Here is a 21,462-nt window from a genome sequence, read left to right as displayed (position 1 = left end):
GCAGATATCTAGAATAAATATTCTGGGTATCTGTTGTAGAATTCGAACTAGGGGAGTCACCTACTTCAGATGCCTACAGTTCAGTTGTTACTGATCATAATTTTTATTTCAGATATCTAACATGAAAAACCATTCCAGATATCCATAATGTAATTTTGAATATCCAAAATATATTCTGACTAGTGAAAGATGTCATAATGGATATCCACAATTGGTATTAAGACTAGTAAATATTCGATTTCAGATACCTACAATTTGAATTATGACTAGGAACAATGCAATTTTTTATCCTGAACATCTGAAATGAAAACAAGGACTAGTAGCTCAGCAATCAGATTGAAGATATTGGAAATTGAAGTTTTTCCTTGTAAGAATTTTACTGCAGCTATTACTGTTAATTGTGGGTGTTGTGGATATCTGAATTTAAAGGCCCAAGACACATGAATAGCAAAAAGTCATATTGACCAGGAAGAATTTAATTACAGATATCTGCAATGCCTATTCACTCTAGTTACCAAATGTTAAGCTGGCCACTTCTACTTTTTAAGGATTTAAAGATATCTTGAATTGAATTTTTATTAGAAGAAATACAGTTTTAGATATTCTGAAATACATTTTCTATGAGTGAGAGTGTCATTGTAGTTATCTGAGGGCCTAATTGCTGTTCTGACTAATACAAACATATATATCTGTAGTTGCATTGTTCCTAGTCATTACTCTAATTGTAGATATCTATTATTGCATTTTTACTATAGTCATAATAACAACTGTGGAAACCCACAATGGCATTTTTGCTAGTCAGAATGTATTTTAGATCTTCAAAATTACATTATAGACTCTACACTGTACATGTATGGGACAACATAATTTTGTAATATAAAGCTTCAGAGTGTAATAGCATATTTGGAAAACATCATGGAGTTTAACTGGGACGATGCACGCTCTGAGCAACAAAAGACAGCACATCTTATATCAACATTACAATTTAAAGCTCATGAACGCACCGAAGTCAGATTAACCACTTCTCAGATGGAGAAATGCGACCTCCGAGGGACACGCGAATGCAACATCACTGGGCTCTCCGCAGAGGGGACTTAGCAACAGTTGTCATGACGACCGTGATACACTTAACACCCTCGGGTCTAAGGCTGCTTCATAGGACAAATGAAGATAAGACCGCTGCTGTAAAATTAAATGACATTTCGAGGTGAGATATTTTTTCAATTCACAGCTAACAAAAGGTCACTGTGAGTTCTCCTTGTTCACTGTGGGTGTAGTAGCTAATTAGCACTAGCTGTAACTTTATCTTGTGTTAGCACCTCTGCAGTGTTAGCGCTAGATTAGCTAACATGCTGTTTTAGCTAATAGCTAACATGTCTCCTCCTGAGACCCAGATATTAGCCTACATGTAACGTTATTTATAGTTATATATCGACATGAATTAATTACTTGTGTCTGTGTTACCCTACATTAGTGTAGGGTAAGTGTGACTGTAAGTAATTGTAGTATAAGTATGACTGTGTAGTTATTTTGTATGCGAGCTGTATTTACAGTAGTGCTGTGTGACTGAGTACCTTTGGTCAAGTAGAGACAGGCCTGCTGTACTCTTTGTGAAGTTCTGTACAATTTTAACAGGAGTTACCTAGGTAAAGTTAATTCTGTTTCACGTTACTTATACTTAAACTACATTTCAGAGGCAACTGTTGCTCTGTCCACTACATTCAGGTAACAACTACTATGCAGATTGTCTCTTTATAGAATATATGATCATCTTAGAAAATATGATGCATTTTCCAGATTAAACTATCCAGTAGCATGTCAAATCAGTATAGAACGAGCTCAGAAATAACACTACAATACCAGCTCCTACATATTAATGTATCAGTAATAATTCAATACACTCACCAGCCACTTTATTAGGACACCACCAGCACCAGGTTTGACCATCTTTTGCCTTCAGAACTATCTTAATTCTTTGTGGCATAGATTCAACAAGGTGCTGGAAACATTCCTCAGAGATTTTGGTCCATATTGACATGATAGCATCACGCAGTTGCTGCAGATTTGTCGGCTACACATCCATGATGTGAATCTCCCGTTCCACCACATCCCAAAGGTGCTCTATTGGATTGAGATCTGGTGACTGTGGAGGCCATTGGAGTACAGTGAACTCATTGTCATGCTCAAGAAACCAGTTTGAGATGATTTGAGCTTTGTGACATGGTGCGTTATCCTGCTGGAAGTAGCCATCACAAGATGGGTACACTGTGGTCCTAAACGGATGGACACGGTCAGCAACAATACTCATATAGGCTGTGGTGTTTAAACCATGCTCAGTTGGTTTTAAGGGCCCCAAAGTGTGCCAAGAAAATATCCCCCACACCATTACACCACCACCACCAGCCTGAACCGTTGATACAAGGCAGGATGGATCCATGCTTTCATGTAGTTTACACCAAATCCTGACCCTCCCATCTGAATGTTGCAGCAGAAATCAAGACTCGTCAGACCAGGCAACGTTTTTCCAATTTTCTATTGTCCAGTCTTGGTGAGCCTGTGTGAACTGTAGCCTCAGTTTCCTGTTGTTAGCTGACAGGAGTGGCACCTGGTGTGGTGTGGTCTTGTGCTGCTGTAGCCCATCTCCTCAGTTGTAACAAGTGGTTATTTAAGTTACTGTTGCCTTTCTATCATTTTTAACCAGTCTGGCCATTTTCAACAATGCATTTTCACCCAGAGAACTGCGCTCACTTTGTCTTTTTCAGACCATCCTCTATAAACCCTAGAGACGGTGGTGTGAGGAAAATCTCAGCATTTTCTGAAATACTCAGACCAGCCCATCTGGCACCAACAACCATGCAACATTCAAGGTCACTTAAATCACATTTCTTCTCCATTCTGATGCTCAATTTGAACTTCAGCAGGTTGTCTTGACTGTGTCTACTGTCTACATGCCTAAATACATTGAGTTGCTGCTGCATGATTGGTTGATTCGCTATTTCTGTTAACAAGCAGTTTAACAGGTGTATCTAATAAAGTCACTAGTGAGTGTAAGTACTATATGAGCATTTTAATTTGATACTTTAAAAAGTGTTTTGATGGTAATAGCTACTTCTGTCCATAGTATATATGCTGGGCATTTAATTGTGATGGACTATTTTTACAATGTAAAGTGTTGTTACTTTTTTCCATCAGCATGACAAAAACTAAAATGAAAAAAAATTACAGAGAACAAAATACTTTGTATAATTTTTTTTTAAATATATAATTAATAGGCTTTCCAAGTGCACATAAGAAAGTACCCCAGACTCAGATATGGCTGCAGCTTGCAAAACAGAGGCATCCAGACAGAAAACACCTACTTTGGAACTATCCGGTGAAACACAGGTACAGATGTGGAGTTTAAATTTATTAGGTTGTTTCTGGCTTCTGTGTTAAGCTTCACATACTTGACAAACCATCAGTCAAAACCCTGCATAAACTGTGTATTATATTGACCTCTAGCCCAATATCAAATATGTCCAGAGGGCTCTATGGGCAAACAATGCCCTTGCTTTTTATTCTAGTAAAGAAAGTAAATAGGTTATTGAATAAAAAGATTCATGTTTTCCAAAAGAAATGTCAATACTCATTTTTCATGAGTTATCTGTCAGCTTCCAGAGAGCACCAACTGCCTGACGTGTTCAGATGATGGCAGGTACCTCAGCCTAGGTCACTCCTGCGGCTTGTCTGTGTGGTGTGCATCTTCTCTGATCTGCGCTGCAGAGTGGCTGCAGGACACACTGGAAATTACATCTATTCAAATGACCAGAATGGCTGAGACAGCCTATCTGCTCGGCACTGTTGATGATATGGGTGGGTAGCACGCCTCTCTCATACCTCCTGCATAAAGCATGTAGATAGTCGGATTTTTACAAATAAAATATGATATAGATAGACATTTATTTGTACACTTGAAATGCTCTAGCTTGATTCTGAAGTCATGAATTATTACTGTACTGAACGGAGACAATAACACCTGTGATTCAGAGGAACGAAAGGTTAAAACTGGAGACCCCCAAGAAGTTTTCAGAAAGAGTTCAAAATGTATCTTAATACTGACATCAGCTGCTTTTATCTTTCACTGCAGGTGTTGCCAGAGTCTTTGCATATCACTGTCAAAGTATTTACCTCCTCAGTGTTATAAACATCATGGTACGTATTGTCAGTGTTATTTACATATGTATTTGCTGTGATATTTTGTTTGTCCACTTCCATTTTCATGTATTTGTAGAAGAAAAAAAAACACAAGAGAAATCTTAATTTTGTCTTTCACCACAGGAAATACTTCATATTAAACATACAAAGGAGATAAAAAAAGGCACACCTAAACAAAACACATAAAGGCACTTTGAATATAATGAAAGTAAAAGTCATAACTGTGACAACAAAGTCCTTTAAAAGTCAAATAGAAATTTATATTAACAGTACTTCACTACAAGGGTTTAGCAAAATCTTCCCTCTCCAGAAATTTCATGAATGAACCCCAAGTCTTATCAAAACTGGTGTATTTCCCCTTTACTACATATATAAGTTTCTTCATAACCAGTATGCACAATAACTTTTCTTTTAAACAGATACCAATAACCGATAACTTTCAGCTCATAAAGGCCGATACCGATAACCGATAACACACACACATATACAGTGTGTGTATATATATATATATATATATATATATTTATATACCTAAGATGACATCAATACTATGAACAAAACCAAAACAGTTCTGACCCTTTAAATGAAGAGATATTTATTTTTTTCCAAATAAAAACTATTGGCAAGCATCTCAAACATTTTCGAAAAGATATCAAACAAAAAAACTATTTGATATCTCAAATGAACATCAGTTTAAATAAGGTGCATTACTTACTGATATAAAAACAAAGGCCCCTTGAACTGATGCAAATACATGCATCAGGATTACAAACTGAAAAAGTTCATTACTGAAGTTCAAAAAAATAAATATATATAGAAAATGATTGCACTGGAAAAAGTTAGACTTGTCTATGTAAACAAACTGAAAAAGTGCATTCCACAGTAACAAAAAAATAAATTTAAAGAGTTTTGGCTTATGGTTCCATTCAAATGAATACCTTTTCAGTAAGGTAAATGAGGTTCAGTTGTTCTTTTATCTCATATTAGGAGAGAGAGAGAGAGAGAGAGAGAGAGAGAGCGCGTCTGTGTGTGTGTGTGTGTGTGTGTGTGTGAGAGAGAGAGAGATAGTGTTGTCACGGTACCAAAATTGGGACCCACGGTACAATACCAGTGACAGTATCACGGTTCTGAGTAGTATCACGATACCACAGCAAAAATGAGGCAGATGTGCCTTTTGTCATTTATAAAAAAGATAAATCACTTTTCTATAATACATCAATGATATTTCAATGGAATAAATTACTTATTGACTTATTCATACTTCAAAAACAGCATCGATAAGTGATTAACATAGGGGGGATCAAAATAAAATAAATAAAATAAAAATCAACCAGCCACCCTCCTCCCCTGACAAGTTAAGAACAGTCCCTAAAGTGCGGTGAGGTTTGTGGGCCGTTACCTGCCACAGAGAGAAATGTGAACGGCTTGTTTCTCTCCACTGACACGCTACATACCTGTGTGCCGCCACGGCTCGGCTGTTCAGGTACTTCTGGGCAGTCATGACGCCAACAAGAGGACATTATTGGACCTGGAGCCGGACTTCTCCGTCGCCGGTAAGCCGTTATCTTGCTCCACGGAGCACTATGGCATCTGTATTTGACAGGAATACGTATTCTTGTCTGTGACCCCCGTTCGCCATTATTGGACAGCGCGCGCCGTTATTGGACGGCGCATGGACACTCATTGTCTTGCGACTGGACTTTGAACTTATCCCACAGTAGTGGTACCGTGAGGTACCGTAGTACTACGGTACTCCAACATTACGGTATCATATGTACTGTGGAGTTTTAGTGCCGCGGTCTACCGTTGGTATCAGTATACCGTGCAACACTAGTGTGAGAGAGAGTGTGCGCGTCTGTGTGTGTGTGTGTGTGTGTGTGAGATAGAGAGAGAGTGTGCGTGTGTGTGCGTGTGTGTGTGTGTGTGTGTGTGTGAGATAGAGAGTGTGCGCGTCTGTGTGAAATTATGACCGAGTTAACGAGTTGTTTTCCGACATGAGGGGATATTCTTGAATTTTCCCAGTCAGAAAGAATTTTTCTGATTATGCCGACGTCACGATGTCAGGCAGCATTCACTGCAGGCCATTCAGGTCTCATAGTGGGAGCGGGGCACTACCGTGCTGACAAAATTATATATGTTATCGGGGCTATTTGTCATGATATCGGATTTATTGGAATGACGTAATAATTTCCTGTTATCAGCCCGATAATTATCGGCCCAATAGTTATCGTGCATCTCTAATAACCAGACATTGCAACAGTCCATCTAATCCAACTCTGCTTGCATGATCTGTTAATGGATTTCCATGATAGAGCAATTTTATGTTGAGTTTCAAGTACACAGAGTATAACCACCTTAGTATCACTTACAACCCGCTAGAAGTGCGTGATGGTGTATTTTCTGCAGAGACTCTGCCCTCTACCTGTACTTTCTTATTTTCTGTGTTGGGGACATTTGTGGGTGTGTCCCCCCACAGTACTCAGGTGAGGTCTGGGCTTTATTAAAAGGTAGCAACCAGGTGCCAGACCATAAGCAGCAGGCATGCAAGACACATGGCACCAAAAATACTGCAAATATAGTGAGTTGAAATGCCAAATGAGAGTGTGGTTGTCTGTGGTTGGCTTTTACTTTTACTTTTATTTCCCTGGCGATCGGTTTACAAGCAGTAACCGACAGTCCTGCCTTCAAGTATACCTTTAAATTTACAGTTTACTGGGAAGCTTTAAAAACAGTTTAATTGATGTAAATCCTTTTAGGAATAGACAAAATAAAAAAAATAACAGATTCAAAAACCCCTTTTAATATCAGGAAGATGTCAACAAAAGGAGCATTTGCTTGGCATTTGAACTGTCTGAAGGGGGAGAGTATGGAGCTGCGTCAGTCAGCTGTAAGTAAGAACTTTCTGTTTGAGCTGTTTTTTTTGTAGGAGTTTGAAAACTTGACATTCAAATACTGAGTCACGTGATTGTCACATCTTTGTCAGGTAACAGTGCCGCTAGTCTCGAGGTCTATCACTTCCCCTCAGAAGCATGGCTGAAAGAGTTAGAGACGGCACGATCACATCAGCAGGTATTGTACTGAAATTTGATTGGCAGGCTGTGTACCCACTGGCTTTTGTGCATTCCTAGCTTTAAATGTCAATTCAACTACTCAGATACTACTATATGTCATTGAATTACAACTTCAGTAGCTTTATTTTTAGGGGAAAAAAATGTAATTTATATGGTTATTATCGTCAGGATCAAGACTCATCTGAAGATGTGGGTGTGGAATGGTCACCAGTTGCACTTGTCTGTAAAATCAAGCCATCCAAAGTTCCAGCAGGTATATTTTTATCTACTGCAAGCATGTATCACAGCAACTATGGTATAACTTTTCTATTTATTATATATTTATAATTTGTTGCTGTGTGTAAATGTAGGTGATGGTGTACATGCAGAGGTGTGTGTGTGTGTGTGTGTGTGTGTGTGTGTGTGTGTGTGTGTGTGTGTGTGTGTGTTAGTGATCATACAATGTATTTCTTTAAATGACTGAAATGTTCAAACACTTAACTGTGTAACTGCTGTTTTTCAGGGACAGTATTGGATGGTTCCCTCGAGGCTTTGCAGATCACAGACTTTTTTACACACTGTTTGGCTCTGGACGTAGAAACCAGCAGCAGCTGTCAACAGAAGAAACAGTCTTTTGATACAGACGCAGGAAAAACAAAGGAAACAAATGAAAGCCCGAGGTACAGTTTACACAAACATAAGCAGAATTTGACAGCTGAGCTTCTATGATAGCTCTTTTGTAAATTTAATACTTAAAATACATACAGGGTCTTTAACTGAAGTCTTTGCATGTAATATTTTTTAACCTTTGAAGTTATTTTTATTTATTTTTTTTTATTTGGTCGTGCTGAGGACCTCTCCCACTCCATCCCCACTTCTGACACCAAAATTGTGCCGCTAGTGATATAAAGCCTTGAATGTAAATGCTCAGCCCTCTTCCTGTCTCACATTAATTACATGAAATCTTTCAGACGTTGCACCCAGCACTTTCTTCTGCCTTGTGGTCAGTTTCCTGGCGACACTATAGCAAAGTCTCAGCCAGGTTAGTAATGGAGGGGGATGGGGGCTTTGTTGAATGTGTGATCTTTTATGATTGGCCAGTGTTTCAGAGCCCTTCCACTAAAAACATCTGTCAGTTTTCAGGATAAAGGATGAAAGGTGTGTTAATGAATAGTCTTACATGAGTAGCAAAGTGGGGAAAATGGTATGGCCAAGATAATTATTTCTTATGGATTTCATCCCTCATAATCATTCAATCCCTTATTAAGGCATTTTCAAGCCTATAGTGGCAGAGCATGCCCCTATTAATGTCTTCTTTAATCTCTGACCTTTACTCAGCAGGATTGCCTGTTGCTGTGTGTGTGTGGTGGAGTGGCAGCCACAATCTTCTTCAGTATTTTCTGCAAAAAGCTCCAAAGAACAAACAAGGTGAGATACTTATTTGTTCAGAGATGAATCTGCTGGGTGCTCACATCTTTAAAATATGTTGCCTGTTGTTAACAGCTCACGTCTGCTGTGCTTCTTTCTTTATACTCGAGTTTGCACCGGGCACATATTTCTGTTTTTGATCCTTCTCTTTGTGAAACAGATGTGGATCCCATGCCAGATGTGTTATGGCCAAATTCAAAGGAAATCCTCTGCTCTGCTGTTAGTACATGCACCCGTTACATAGCTCTTGGGCTCAATAATGCTCTGGTATGTGTGTGGGACAGGCTATCTGGTAAGCAGCTCTTAGTGAAGTATCTCTGAAATGTGATCAAATCTGACCCTGGTTTAGTTTAGCTACAGCAGTACAGTTTATTAGATTTATCTTATTGAAAACTCTTGATGGTTACGTGGTAGAAAAAGCCACTTTTACACACATCGTAGTCTTTAGTCTTTAGTGTAGTATCTAGTTTCAGTGAATTCTATCAAGCTTTGTCTTAGTGAGTTGTGATATATATATTTAGGATTTCCCTGAAAGAAGCTTCACTGAAAAGCAATAATGCCGAATCAGTTTGTGGACAGATACAACAACACTTAATGTGTGTTTTTGTTTTTTATGAGTGACTCACAAGCTAACCGCATTTTTGCTTTTTAGATGTTTGTTACGCAAACAAGGCTATGGCACGTTGGGATCTAATTTTTCTTCTCTGTCCCTCAGGGTCTCCTCTGTCTGTTGTCTGTGTGACAGCAGCAACAGACAGCGCTTTCTTCAGGATGCAGTTTGTGGATTCCTGGCCTCGGACTGCTGATGATATCCAGACTTTTACCCCAGCAAAAGTCCATCTTTTGGTGTTGTTTAAAAGTGGAGCAATTCATACAGTCACCACAGGACGAGGGGCACAAGCCTGCACAGAACAGCTCACTGGAAGGTTACCAGAGTTTTATATGTTTCCTTATTCAGTGTGTGCTTCATACGGTGCAATCATGGTATCCACACATTATTATCTATATCTCTGCAGACCTAAAGACAGCAGGGACCTTCCAACTGTCACTGCACCAGTGCCATTTCTGCAGAGTTTGGTAGAAACACTGAAGTTGCTAATAAAAAGTTTCAAGCTTATAATCCAAAAGGGATTTCTATAGAACTTAAAGTGTTGTAATTTCTGACTCTTTGGGTCCTACTGTCTTATTTTTCTTGCCTAAACTAGTCGCTTGTGGTGCAAAGAAATGGGAAAGTGTTGCTCCAGGACGTCATCAACAAAACCACTGTGTGCTTCTTGATTCCTCCCACAACTCATGTGATTGCCACTCCATGCAATCCTGTTTATGCTCTGAACTCCAGACAGCAGACTCTGTTCATTCAAGGTAAACCCAAAGCCACATTTTTGTTTTGTTTTGTATTACACCATAGCAAAAGAAAATATTGATGAAGGTGATGAATATTGATGACTGGTGACATTTCAGAGGAGTAACCAAAAAAGCTGCAGAAACAAGGTTATATCAAATTGAAATACTCTCAGTAAAGGTGTTTGTTTTATGCAGGTGACCTGGACCCCAGCTGCAGTGCCTCTTCTACAGATGGAAGCCGAAGTAAGCTTTTCATCTTCCGATTTGGAGAGCCTGGCATCATCAAGCAGTATATCCTTCCACTTCCAGACACTCCACGAGAACAAAACACACTGAGCTGTGTCACTCTAGAGGAATCCTGCAATCTCTACCTCCAGCAAAGGTAGCAGTCTTTGTGTCCTCATGTAGCTGTAATCTGAAGAACAAAGCACAAACAGTTCATAGTTGAATGTCTTGTCATGTGTTTCCTGTGTTTTCATGTGAAGAGTGCTGACTGTGGATGAAAGGAACAAAGCCATAACAGAGACATGGAAGCAGCTACAGGAAACTGCGGTGACACAACAGCGGGGACACAGCAGAGCTGCAGCCAACTGAGGAACAGCAACAAATCTTTTTTACACAGAGGTACTATTGTATGTAGTGTTTGTGTGCATGTTCATTTCATGTCAGTTTGAAGCTTCTTTACAGCACTATTTTCCTCGATACACAATGCTCACTTACACAGATGTAATTTTTCCATATAAAATTGCTGCAATTAGTGCAGTGTAGTATATCTGCTGTATTTTTGTTCCTTTTGCTCACAAAAGAATAAAGTGAGTGGGAAAAATTTACATAAATGCATCTGAATCATCTTAAGACATTGTGTAGTGGTATTTTCTCCAGGGCTTTAAATAACAAGGGCAGTGCTCATTGCAACAAATGAGAGAATTCAGTTTGAATAGTTTTGAATAAGCAGTAAATGCCTGCTGGTCTGTTCCTTTTGGTAAATCTTGATATGGTTTATGGTTTAGAATAAATGTCATTGTATGTTTTTGATTATTGGCAGTTGAGACAGTTCGCTTTTAAGACAAATCATACAGATTTCAGGCTCTTATCTGGAATTAGTCTTAGCACACAAAAATGGATGACATTTGTTCTTGTGCTGATGTAGGCAAGAACATTATATCTGTAGTGCTGGTAAGTGCTGTAGTGCTCGTATATGAATTTTAAAAAGATGAGTGTATTCAGGCTGATTATGACTCGGCCGTATTTAGTCATGGCACGTTGACATTTCGTTGCCTTTGGGATCTTCGGATGTTTCATCTGTCCTGTTTTTAATGTCAGAAGGCGCAAAAAAACAGGACAGGGTGCAGAGCTTTTACTCAGTTTGATTGAAATTTTAGAATCTGTCATGCAAGTCTTAAAAATACATTCGGACTGTGTATACTATGAAAGTTTAGGTTTAGTTTTGGTTTGAGTTTGGGCAGTAACAAAAGAAGAAGTATCTTCTATTGTGCAGCTAAACAGCCTCATGCCACTGATACAGATTTTAATTTAATGGAAAGAAAAACAAGCGTTGGATTGAATTATTTGACCCCTCGACCCTCCTGAAACGTTAGCCTGAAATGTAGCATAATGTAAAGGGAAAATAGTGACTCAATTTAGGTTTTGAATGCAGACGCCTGCTTTTCAGGTTCATGCACACAGATGGAAAATGGATACTGGTGGGCAGCATTAGTAGCTGAGTGCTCTAGTTTTATGTGTGGCCACCCATCACATTCAAATTCAAAGGGTGCATAATCAGCTACTCAATATTGAGCACCAGAGTATCAGTGGACCAAATGAAAACAGGTGAGATGGGCTCACAGATTCAGGAGATCTCAATCTATCAGAGTGCTTATTTTTCATCTATAACCAATCAGCATGTGTGGCTGCTGAATTATTCTTGATTGGCTCTCTGTATTATTTTATATTGGCGGCAAAACAATATGGGAATGCTTGTGACAAAATGTACTCATGTTCATTTCATTGAAAGCTTTCTGGATCATTTGTGTGGCGTCTATCTTTTTGTTGTCATACAAAAATGCATCCACATTGTTGCATCTTTTGTGCTCAACCTTCACCAGTCAAAGGAACTGGTACTGATACAGATTTTAATATGCGCCTGGAAGCCTTATTTGAATTTCTAAAAAGCTTTACTGATGCCAAAGGGCCAAACGTCACAGAAAGCATAATGGAAGCACAGGTGCTCTGTTTATAGAGCCAAGCGTGCATTATTTTCAATATCAGTAAAAACAATACAGCAATGGCCTATGAATTTTAAGCATTGTCACTGTTTGCTGTTGTGGTTCGCAGGGCCTTGAACAGGCAACCCTCTGGTTCCCAACCCAAGTCCCTATGGACTGAGCTACTGCCGCTACTTTATAATTATTATTACTTGTAGCCATGTTAGAAAATGACGTAAAAAATCTTGCGGCTAATGCCTGAAGGGTGAAATACATTACTGTGCTGGGAGTAGATACTTAAAGATGCATAATTTATTTGTAAAACTTGCAAGAAGCACAAATTGCTGTCATTTTCAGTGATGCAGATTTCCCTTTAGAGTTATATGTACAATAAATCTTGGTCAATAAATCATATTTATTAGAAAATTGCATGTTTTAATACACTACTTCTAAAATTATGCTTGTCTCCCACATTGAGGTTAGGTGAGTCACTGAACATGTACCTGTCTCAGTCTTTTTTTTCTCTGAACAAAAGAAGACAAATGCATCTTTATTCCCCACAGAGCTGAGAAGGATTATTTAAGTTATTAGCTATCTCTGCTACATATCAAGTTGTCACAATTAAAGGGTAGAAATGGCCTTTTCATTTTGCCTTCGTGACTCATCACTAATTAGCAGCAGCAGTCCCCTCAGGCATCCTGCTGCTACACATCACCACAGACATAGAAGTCTGTTTGCATAAGACATCTGCACAGACACTGCATGCCAGTGCTGTGCCACGTGAACACAAGCTTACAGTTTCAGCTATATTTTAGAATTATTACAATAGAAACTCCAGGTCCCAGTGAAAACATTTAATTCAAGATGAGCACAAGTTACAATGTACAGAGCACCAAACATTCCTTTATAACATAAGGTTGTTATGTTCTAGGTATTTATTTTACAAAACTTCCCCTCTTCAAGAAAATACAAAGTTCTGTGTTTTCCAACCAACAGCAGTTAGGATTTTTGGCCTTTGCGTTTTATACAGAGGCATGTTAGTCAAATTGACATAGAAATGTCAAGGAATTCTGGACCCCACACAAGATAGACACTGAATAAATTAAATTAGTAGAAACGGTCAGAGAGTCTCCACCACATACTCTCCTCACATGATGCTCTCAGGGCTGGACTGGTATGGATCTCTCTCTATATCGTTGCCTGCTGTTAAAAAGCTGCTCCTTGGTGACATGGACTCTGCTTTGCTGTGGTTATCACCACACAGGATGAACCTCTCCTGGCTGGCACGGCTTAGCTCTCTTTTCATTGGCAAAGAATTGGCAGCACAAGTGAAAGATCCAGTTAAAACCGTGTTGTCCAGATCAGACGCCACAGTGGCATTGCAGTAAAACCTCCGCAGCCCCTTTCGGAAGTGAATGGTGAACAGGCCGTAGATGACTGGGTCCAGGCAGGCGTTGAGGAGCCCAAAGATGAACAGGATGTGGGTCAGTGAGTGGGAGACCTTCCCCTCCAGGTCGCTGGGGAAGAACCAATACCACAGGCCCAGGAGGTAATATGGAGTCCAGCAGATGATGAAAGACGAGACAATCACAATACTCATTTTTAGAGTTCTCATCCGGGCTCTGGGGATGTTGTTCTTCGAACACCGCAAATGCACTTCATTGGAACGCACTGGGAGAAGAGCAGATGACAGACACAAAACATAATTCACGTTACATGGCTCAATACTGACTTTTAAAAGTGGTTACTATTGGTTGCCGAAACTGAATATACGAGGTGAACTGTCCTGTTGAAGCCCCACAGCCCTGTGTGGGTTAAAGAATAAAAAACATTAATCATCTACCAAACACAGCTCAGTTTTTATCAGTGTCCCTCCATGAATAAAAGGGTCAGTCAAACTGCAGCAGGGGTTATGTGAAATAAGAGCTCATCACTTTATTAAAGTGATCCACAGGGCTTCATCTGAACTCACAGTTGTCCTTTTTCAGTCGTTTGGAAATCTCACAGAAGATCCTGGTGTAGCAGGTGATCATGATGACCAGAGGCAGCAGGAACAGGCAGGAGAACGTGAACATGTTGTAGGCTGTTTCATGCCAGTGAGTGACAAAACTTCCACGTGTGGTGCACTGAGTGAAGTCCTCAGGATGGATGATGGTCACATTGTGGAACAGGAACAGCTGAGGATGGGAAAGATAATAATAAGATAGGCATGGAGATAACATCTATGGCTATACTGCCATGTGTTTGGCGGTCGTATCATCATCCAGTGGTAACTCTCCACGCTCTGGTTGACCTGCTGTTATCCATAGAGACTGTCTCAGGACAAACACATTTTACCACTCACACACCATAATGCTGTTTAAACATGCAGATAGTTTTAGTTTTATGTGGCCAGGTTTGGAGATATCTGTCTCTGAGGTTGCTTGGGATTGTTAAGTTGTTGGCCTGTTTGTTGGCTGCACTACAAAATACAAACAAAAATATAGAATAAATATAGAATACACCTGTGCTTTCCCTACCATGGCAAGTCAAAATGTCTGCTGTGAAAAAGGTCTATACAGTAAGGGAAAGTGTGGTCAATTGGGACAAGAGGACAGTGGGGACAGTGCCTTCTTAGCAAGTTGGAAAACAACTATGCCTGTCCCATTCACCATGCTCATACCCAGCCAAATCCTCTTCACTTTCAATCCCAGAGTGGAGATCTTCTAACTATTCCTCACATTTTACTCAGAGTTTCGAAAACCACAGCATGTAAGTACATTCTTGGGTCTTTTGTTATTTTTCATTGACAGTACTGTTTTAGTTGTGCCACATACAAAAAACCAAAATGCTAGAAAGCTGATTTTCTAGCACATCAGTTGACGCTAGTGTTGGCTGTCTGAATTTTGTCCTACCATATGGCACAGGAGTGTCTCTGCTCTTCCTGGAATGGTTGGGACAATATTGTGTCAAATTCCATATCTCAGTAATATATAGTGTTTTCTGTTCTCAAAGCAATGTGTGAACAAGAGACATTGTAAAGCCTAGATCAAGGTGTCCCAACCAGTCCTACAGTGGTTAGAGTCAGTCGGGACACCATGTTCTTTTCTACAAAATGCGTTGCTTGTATACTTAGCGACACTGTGCCTGTCATGTTTGGGTTGGGATTTAAAAAACTGTTTAGCAGACACTGTTATTTTAAGTTAAGTTAGTTATTTCCACCACTGTGTAAGTAGTTTGTGAGTAATGGAAGGTTATTTCATGGTAATACAAAAGTATCCCAACTGACCCCACCAATAATTTGGTCATTCCATGGGATTTGATGACAATAAACAGATTCTGTAACGTTTGGATGGACCTGTATGCTCACAAGATACCCTGTTCCACAGGCTGAGGACTTGTCTCAATTGGCTTCACTTATCTGCCTAAATTTCCTCTTAATATTGTTCACATTAGTCCTCACCTGCACAACCTCTCTCATGGCGATGAATGCATTTTCATGCTAGCAAAAAACACGGTGAGGAACTCTTCTTGCTGATGGGATGGATCATCATTTATTTCAGACTGAGGTTGGGAGGGCAGCTGGCAGCCACACATTTTATACTTTTTCCATTTGCAGTTTTTCTTGAAAAGAAGTGGGTATATTCCTCTCTGCAAGTTAACTTAGCCACTTTTTGGACAGGACATGTTTAATGAAAACTGTTTATAGCCTAAAACAATGACAACCAGTCCTGACCTTCTTACCTGAGGGACAGACAACAGGACACTCATGCCCCACGCCACGGTCAGCATAACCCTGTTCCTCTTTCTGGCTTTACTGATAGCCAGAGGGTTGAGGATGGCTGACTGCCTATCCAGGCTGATCACCATGGTGACAAAGGCACAGGAGTACATCGCCTGCAGCTTCAGAAACATCAGCAGCCTGCAGGCAAAGTCCCCCGCGAGCCACTGGACCGTGATGTTCCACACAGCATCCACAGGCATCACGATGAAGGTCACCAGCAGATCGGCCACCGTCAGGTTAATTATCAGCACCCTGACGTGGGATTTGCGTTTCCCATCGCTGTGCGCCGCCCATAGCACAGCCAGGTTGCAAAAGGCCGATATGCCGCAGAGGATGCAGGTAATAATCACTCTGACTTTGGCTGCTGTGGTGAACGTGGGCAGCTGCGGGGCTTCATCCACCACTGTCCAGTTGGAGGAGAGCGGGGAGCAGTTGCAGCTGGCGTTAAGTTGGTGGTCTGTTGTCAGGTGATGCATGGTCACTGTAGAGTCACACAGAGTGGCGTTCATTTTCTGAGGCTCGCAGAGGAAGCAACATTCTGCTCATTCACCATGAAGATCAGTGCTGGGGATGAGATGATGGAGATGAATGAGTCAGGGGCCATTAAGTGGGTGAAGGTCATCCAAACACCTTTGTGTTACAGAATAAACACAAACAACTCATGAATGAACTGTAAAGAGGCGCTCAGAGAGCACAGACCTCTGCCAAGGCCGGTAGTCCAGTCTTCTACGATATGCACATCTGCAGGCTCACCCACTACAAAACTATTAGAAATATGTAAAGGTTGTGCCTCACTGAAGTCTCATCACTTCAGCTGTGCATTTATGTACTTCTAAATTAAATATTTCACATACTTAACACATTATTATGCACATATTTACAAATATCAGATGTTTAGACTGAAATAAAAACATGCAGGGCACTTTGTCATCAAAAACAGTTGTTATGAAAAACTATGTTCACAAGGAAGACAATTTATTCATTTATTTGTGTAATAGAGAATAACTATTACACAAACCAGTATAATGTGTATATATAAATGTATTTATTGATATTAGTATTTAAATACATGGTGTTAAAACTGTACTTGAAGAATCCTGAAGAATATCAGGATTAGCTTGCCAATCAGAGCCAGAGTAGGGACAGTAATGACTTCGCCATCCTAGGAAAACAATATTGCATCCCTGAGGCCAAATTTTTTTCTACTCGTTGCCTTCCTTCGTTGGTTTGTTTAGGTTTCAGCATGAGGGGTGAGACTGGTCAGGGTTAGGGTAAGAATATCGCAGTAAGCCAATCAGAGTAAGGCAAAATAGGGCAGGTTATGCCTTCGCCATCAAAAAATCAATGTCCCTGAGTGCTATGTAACGACTGCTCTCTGTATGACGTTTGAGTGAGTTGGTGTAGGCAACCCCAGAGGATTACTGGTACACATGAGTGTGGATTGTGATATGGAGTCATTGCATTTCTACAATATTGGCTATGTTGTATCACCCCTGAACTTTACAATCTACAGGATTTTAGGATGTATGGCAAGACCATGCCCTGTCTCACAATGCCAGCGAAAGTAAATGTGTGTATCACGATTCAGATCCACTACAAAATGGACCAAGTTCATGAAAATCAGGCCATTAGTTTATCTGTAATCTTGCTGACAAACAGACAAATAAACCAATAAGGATAAACACATCAAACAGAAAACAACCTCCTAGGCAGAGGTTATGACACATCTCTCTGATACATCTCATGAAGAGGAAGTAATATGCATATATAGACATGTCATTCACACTGCAAATCAGTGAGGTGGAGATATAATGCTCACAAACTGTGAGGAACATAGTGTGAAAACAATGTATTTGGCTATTATTACATTGTACAAACCTCACAAGCCCATGTTTTCCTTGAGTGCATGTCGTCATGCTAATATGCAGCTACAATTTACAAATGGTGTATGCTGTTGAGAATTACAACAACATAACAGGGGTGACAAAAAAATATATTTTAAGGATTAATTCCAAGATATAATAAATAAAGATTATTATTATGTTATAACAACAATATTTGTTTCTCTATCAACAACAAATTGTTACCCAATAAACAGCATCAATAAAAAAATCTTAATGTGTTTGACTTGTGATTTTAAATGGATTTCATCCCGCTGGATCTTCTTCAGTGTCCTGGTGCATTTACGAAGTGCCTGGCAGCCTCTGTGTTATCAGTGTGGTGTCTACACCTGCAGAGCAACACAGCTGCATCACTGACTGATGCAGACTGACACTGTGAAATACAAACACCACACCATGGACTGTGTGGACATGATTTAGGGTGATTCCTCCCATATTTTAAAGTCCATTGATTGAAAAATAATGTCTTAACATAATGTCAAATAATCATCATGTGAACGTATTGAGCGTGATGCATGATGCAAATCACTGGTCAATTAAGCAAAATTACGCACAAGCGCTGCGTGCACCTATCCAGCCTCGCTCTCTCTTCTCTTTGAGAAATTTCCTGTTTCGACTGAGGGGGAAATGAGCAAAGATTGATTTAAGAAATTAATGAACCCAACACTTTCGGTTCAATCAATATATTCTTAAACTCGTACAGACATTTAAATGTCACGTTATGGAGAGCTTGTGTCAGACAGACAGATCCTAACATGAATCATTAAAGACAGATCATATTACATATAGCTACAATTAAAAAAGTGTTACTTGTACTGATATCATCCACACAGAAAGAACTTAAAGACACCCTCCAATTTGTAATGATTTGAAATACACCCTAATAAATTCAATAAAATATGTTAGTGTCTGCAAAAAAGACAAGAAAATTTCAGTTCAGCTGTGAGGATATTGCGCACAGTTTTTTATAGCTCCAAATCACATCAAAAACGAAACTGTAATGCATCCTCAGTATCATGTTCCATCTCTGTGTGATCTCAAACTACAGGACGCTTAACACGCGAAGAAGCAAACTTACCTTCTTGTGCAGCGGAGAGGACTGTGGGTTCAGCCTTGTGCGCACCTCTGGGACCCCAAATATTTAAACATGACAGCAGTACAGAAGCCTCGTCTGTGTGAGTGCCTGTTTGTTCTACATCTAAAGGTTGCACAAGTTTTCAAAGCAGCTGGATTAGCTTAGCGACACCTACCCCAGCTGCTCAGCTCTGATATCCTGTGCGTCCAGCCGCTCCACCTTTATCCATCATCAGTGCCGTGCAACAGAAACCCCAGGGTGGGGCCCCTCAACGCCACATTCACTGACATAGACTATCTATTAGAAAAGAAAATAATCAGTCTATGTGTGAGGATGAATAAACAAGCTGATGATAACTACAAGATAAAATAATAATAGGATGATAATAATAATGCAAGAAATCATAAGTTGTAAGAGACCATAAATATTTCCATAATTATAAAGATCACAGCTCAGACTGTGTCTGTGTGGTGTAACATCTTCCAGAAAAAGCTGCTACAGTGTTACATAAGACATGATTCATGAGATATAGGGCACAGGCAGCTGAGACTCTGCTGCTGGAAAATCAATATTCTCTTTGACCATGAGGAACATGTCTGCAACCAACAAGAAGACCCAAGTCTGTCTGCTGAATCTGAAGATTATAGACACTGTGGTACTATAAGTTACAAAGAGCATAAAGCTAAGCAAAACAAATGTTAATATTTCAGAATTCCTAAAGGTGTCTTGATGTGAAGAAATTAAGTGTGTATGATATTGTTTTATAAGGCATGGCTCAGCATTTATTTATTTATCTATCTGTACATGGGTGCAGATCCCGGGGGGGGACAGGGGACATGCCCCCAAATTCTGAAAAACACAAATTGTCCCCCCCAGTTCTAAATAGCTTAAATGATTGAAATTGAACAAATATATACAGTAGTCCCATATACTGGGAGAAAGGGAATATGATGAGGAGAAATGGGAATCCATGAGAGTTGAGAGATGAGAACGTGAGTGGACATAATATGCCTGAGACCCTGAAACTAGAAGTAGCATTAACTAACAGTGAAGCAGTGAAAAGGAGGGTGATGGCTGGTTCCATGTACTACTGGCTGTTTAAGAGAAATAAACAGTAAAGATAAGCATATAATTCTCTTTGTGGTGCTTTTTGAATGACTTGGTGATGGTGATGAGCCTCTATGAAATCGTGAAATATGCTGGCAATCTCAAGCGCTCTGTGGGCATGATTTGCACGCGTGCAATTAAAAAAAAATCACAACTGATTGTGTCCCCCCCAAACTTGTCATCAGATCTGCACCCATCTGTAGTTGACACAAAACAATATTTCAGTCACATTTTTAGTAATTAGTACACACACACTTTCCAAGCCAGCCCTGTAAGGTTGGTCGAGCGGTGAAGGCAAAAGGAAGAGGACTTTAAACTGTTCAACAGTCCAATTTTTTTTATTTCCCTTTTCTTTTCCAGCAGTGGGTTAGGTGCAGCAATATGTACAGTGCAGTTCAGCTGGCCAAAACTGAAGAAAAACTAAAACAAAAATCAACTCTGCACCCGGCTATGCCCCCTTTAAGTTGGGCCCCTGGCAGTAACAGCCGCTGTGGCTGGCTTGCTAGACAGATCTCAAAAAACTCGAGAGAACCTTCCAACTCCTGCATATATAGGCCGTAGCTCCTCCTACACATGGGAAATACAATTAATAAATCAATCAACAATCAGCAGTGATCAATTCATACTCTTCAGACTACTTTTTATAAGCCAACAGTGAAAAACATTGCTACACACTCCAAAAGAGTAAAAATGTTCTTAAACTGCTCAAAATCAACACTTGCACAAATATCTCCCCAAAACTCCCCCTCATCCATACTACACTTGGCACATTCCCCCAGGAACTTGACTATAAAAGGAATCCAGATGGGCGGGGTCTGGTTTGGCAGTTCCTGAGTCCAAACCAGAGGTTGGCCAAGTGCAGTCTAGAGGAGAGGTAAGACACACAAAGAATTAGTCAAATAAAACGATTTAAAACCACAATATTGTCAGACTTTTCTTCCTGACTTCATGTAAATGTGCCTGTGACACTGAAGCACCCAAACAACTACACACCTACAACTACCAGGTTTCAATCTTAATTGTGCTAATTACCAACCCCAGACACCTGCCGGCTAGATGGTGTGTGAAAGTGCCTGGAGGCGGACAAGCATTGTGTGTGTTTGTCTTTTACCATTAGAGGTCACGGGGCATCCCCGGGACATTCCCCCCCCCCCCCCCCCCCCTCCGAGGGCGACCCCTGTGGAGCTCTGGAAAGGAAATCCGCTGTACAGTTTTCTGTTCCTTTCCTGTAATGCACCACAAAGTCAAACGGCTGCATTGCAAGGAACCACCTGGTAATTCTGGAATTAGTATCCTTCATGTCCTTCAGCCAGGCCAGTGCGCGATGGTCTGTCTCCAGAGTGAACTTTCTCCCCAACAAGTAGAACTTCAGGGAATCGAGTGCCCATTTGATGGC

General features: G+C 40.1%; 2 protein-coding genes across 3 annotated transcripts; one reads left to right on the top strand and one right to left on the bottom strand.

The window, feature by feature from the left end:
- The first annotated feature begins 1,194 nt into the window (after positions 1 to 1,194).
- On the top strand, positions 1,195 to 12,611 carry wdr93 (WD repeat domain 93). The gene is made up of 16 exons (XM_049562376.1): positions 1,195 to 1,207; positions 3,293 to 3,384; positions 3,651 to 3,852; positions 4,127 to 4,191; positions 7,003 to 7,081; positions 7,178 to 7,263; positions 7,434 to 7,518; positions 7,768 to 7,924; positions 8,216 to 8,286; positions 8,586 to 8,672; positions 8,833 to 8,964; positions 9,388 to 9,598; positions 9,689 to 9,749; positions 9,878 to 10,034; positions 10,212 to 10,398; positions 10,502 to 12,611. The coding sequence occupies exons 1-16, from the start codon at positions 1,195 to 1,197 to the stop codon at positions 10,608 to 10,610; spliced, it is 1,794 nt and encodes a 597-aa protein (XP_049418333.1). The 3' UTR covers positions 10,611 to 12,611.
- Positions 12,612 to 13,177: 566 nt separating this feature from the next.
- LOC125882558 (putative gonadotropin-releasing hormone II receptor) lies at positions 13,178 to 19,097 on the bottom strand. 2 transcript variants are annotated; one of them, XM_049566334.1, is made up of 4 exons: positions 18,963 to 19,097; positions 15,944 to 16,547; positions 14,193 to 14,397; positions 13,178 to 13,891 (listed from the first exon to the last, which is right to left on the bottom strand). In XM_049566334.1, exons 2-4 carry the CDS (start codon positions 16,490 to 16,492, stop codon positions 13,368 to 13,370), a joined length of 1,278 nt encoding a protein of 425 aa, XP_049422291.1. In that variant the 5' UTR covers positions 16,493 to 16,547; positions 18,963 to 19,097; the 3' UTR covers positions 13,178 to 13,367. The 2 variants fall into 2 exon arrangements, with proteins under 2 accessions (XP_049422291.1, XP_049422299.1); XM_049566342.1 differs by lacking the exon at positions 18,963 to 19,097 and having other exon boundaries at positions 15,944 to 17,957.
- Positions 19,098 to 21,462: the final 2,365 nt, after the last annotated feature.

The sequence above is a fragment of the Epinephelus fuscoguttatus genome, linkage group LG2 (assembly GCF_011397635.1).
Source record: "Epinephelus fuscoguttatus linkage group LG2, E.fuscoguttatus.final_Chr_v1".
Lineage (NCBI taxonomy): Eukaryota > Metazoa > Chordata > Actinopteri > Perciformes > Serranidae > Epinephelus > Epinephelus fuscoguttatus.
Note: the sequence above shows the minus strand (reverse complement) of the source record. Positions and strands in the feature narration are given on the sequence as shown.

Coding starts and splice junctions, on each gene's coding strand:
- wdr93 (XM_049562376.1), top strand. Junction 8,287..8,585: donor TATAGCAAAGTCTCAGCCAG/GTTAGTAATGGA, acceptor TTTACTCAGCAG/GATTGCCTGTTGCTGTGTGT. Junction 8,965..9,387: donor TGTGTGGGACAGGCTATCTG/GTAAGCAGCTCT, acceptor TCTGTCCCTCAG/GGTCTCCTCTGTCTGTTGTC.
- LOC125882558 (XM_049566334.1), bottom strand. CDS start 16,492: ATGAACGCCACTCTGTGTGACTCTACAGTGACCATGCATCACCTGACA. Junction 14,398..15,943: donor TCCTGTTGTCTGTCCCTCAG/GTAAGAAGGTCA, acceptor TCCCATCCTCAG/CTGTTCCTGTTCCACAATGT. Junction 13,892..14,192: donor ACGACTGAAAAAGGACAACT/GTGAGTTCAGAT, acceptor CTCTTCTCCCAG/TGCGTTCCAATGAAGTGCAT.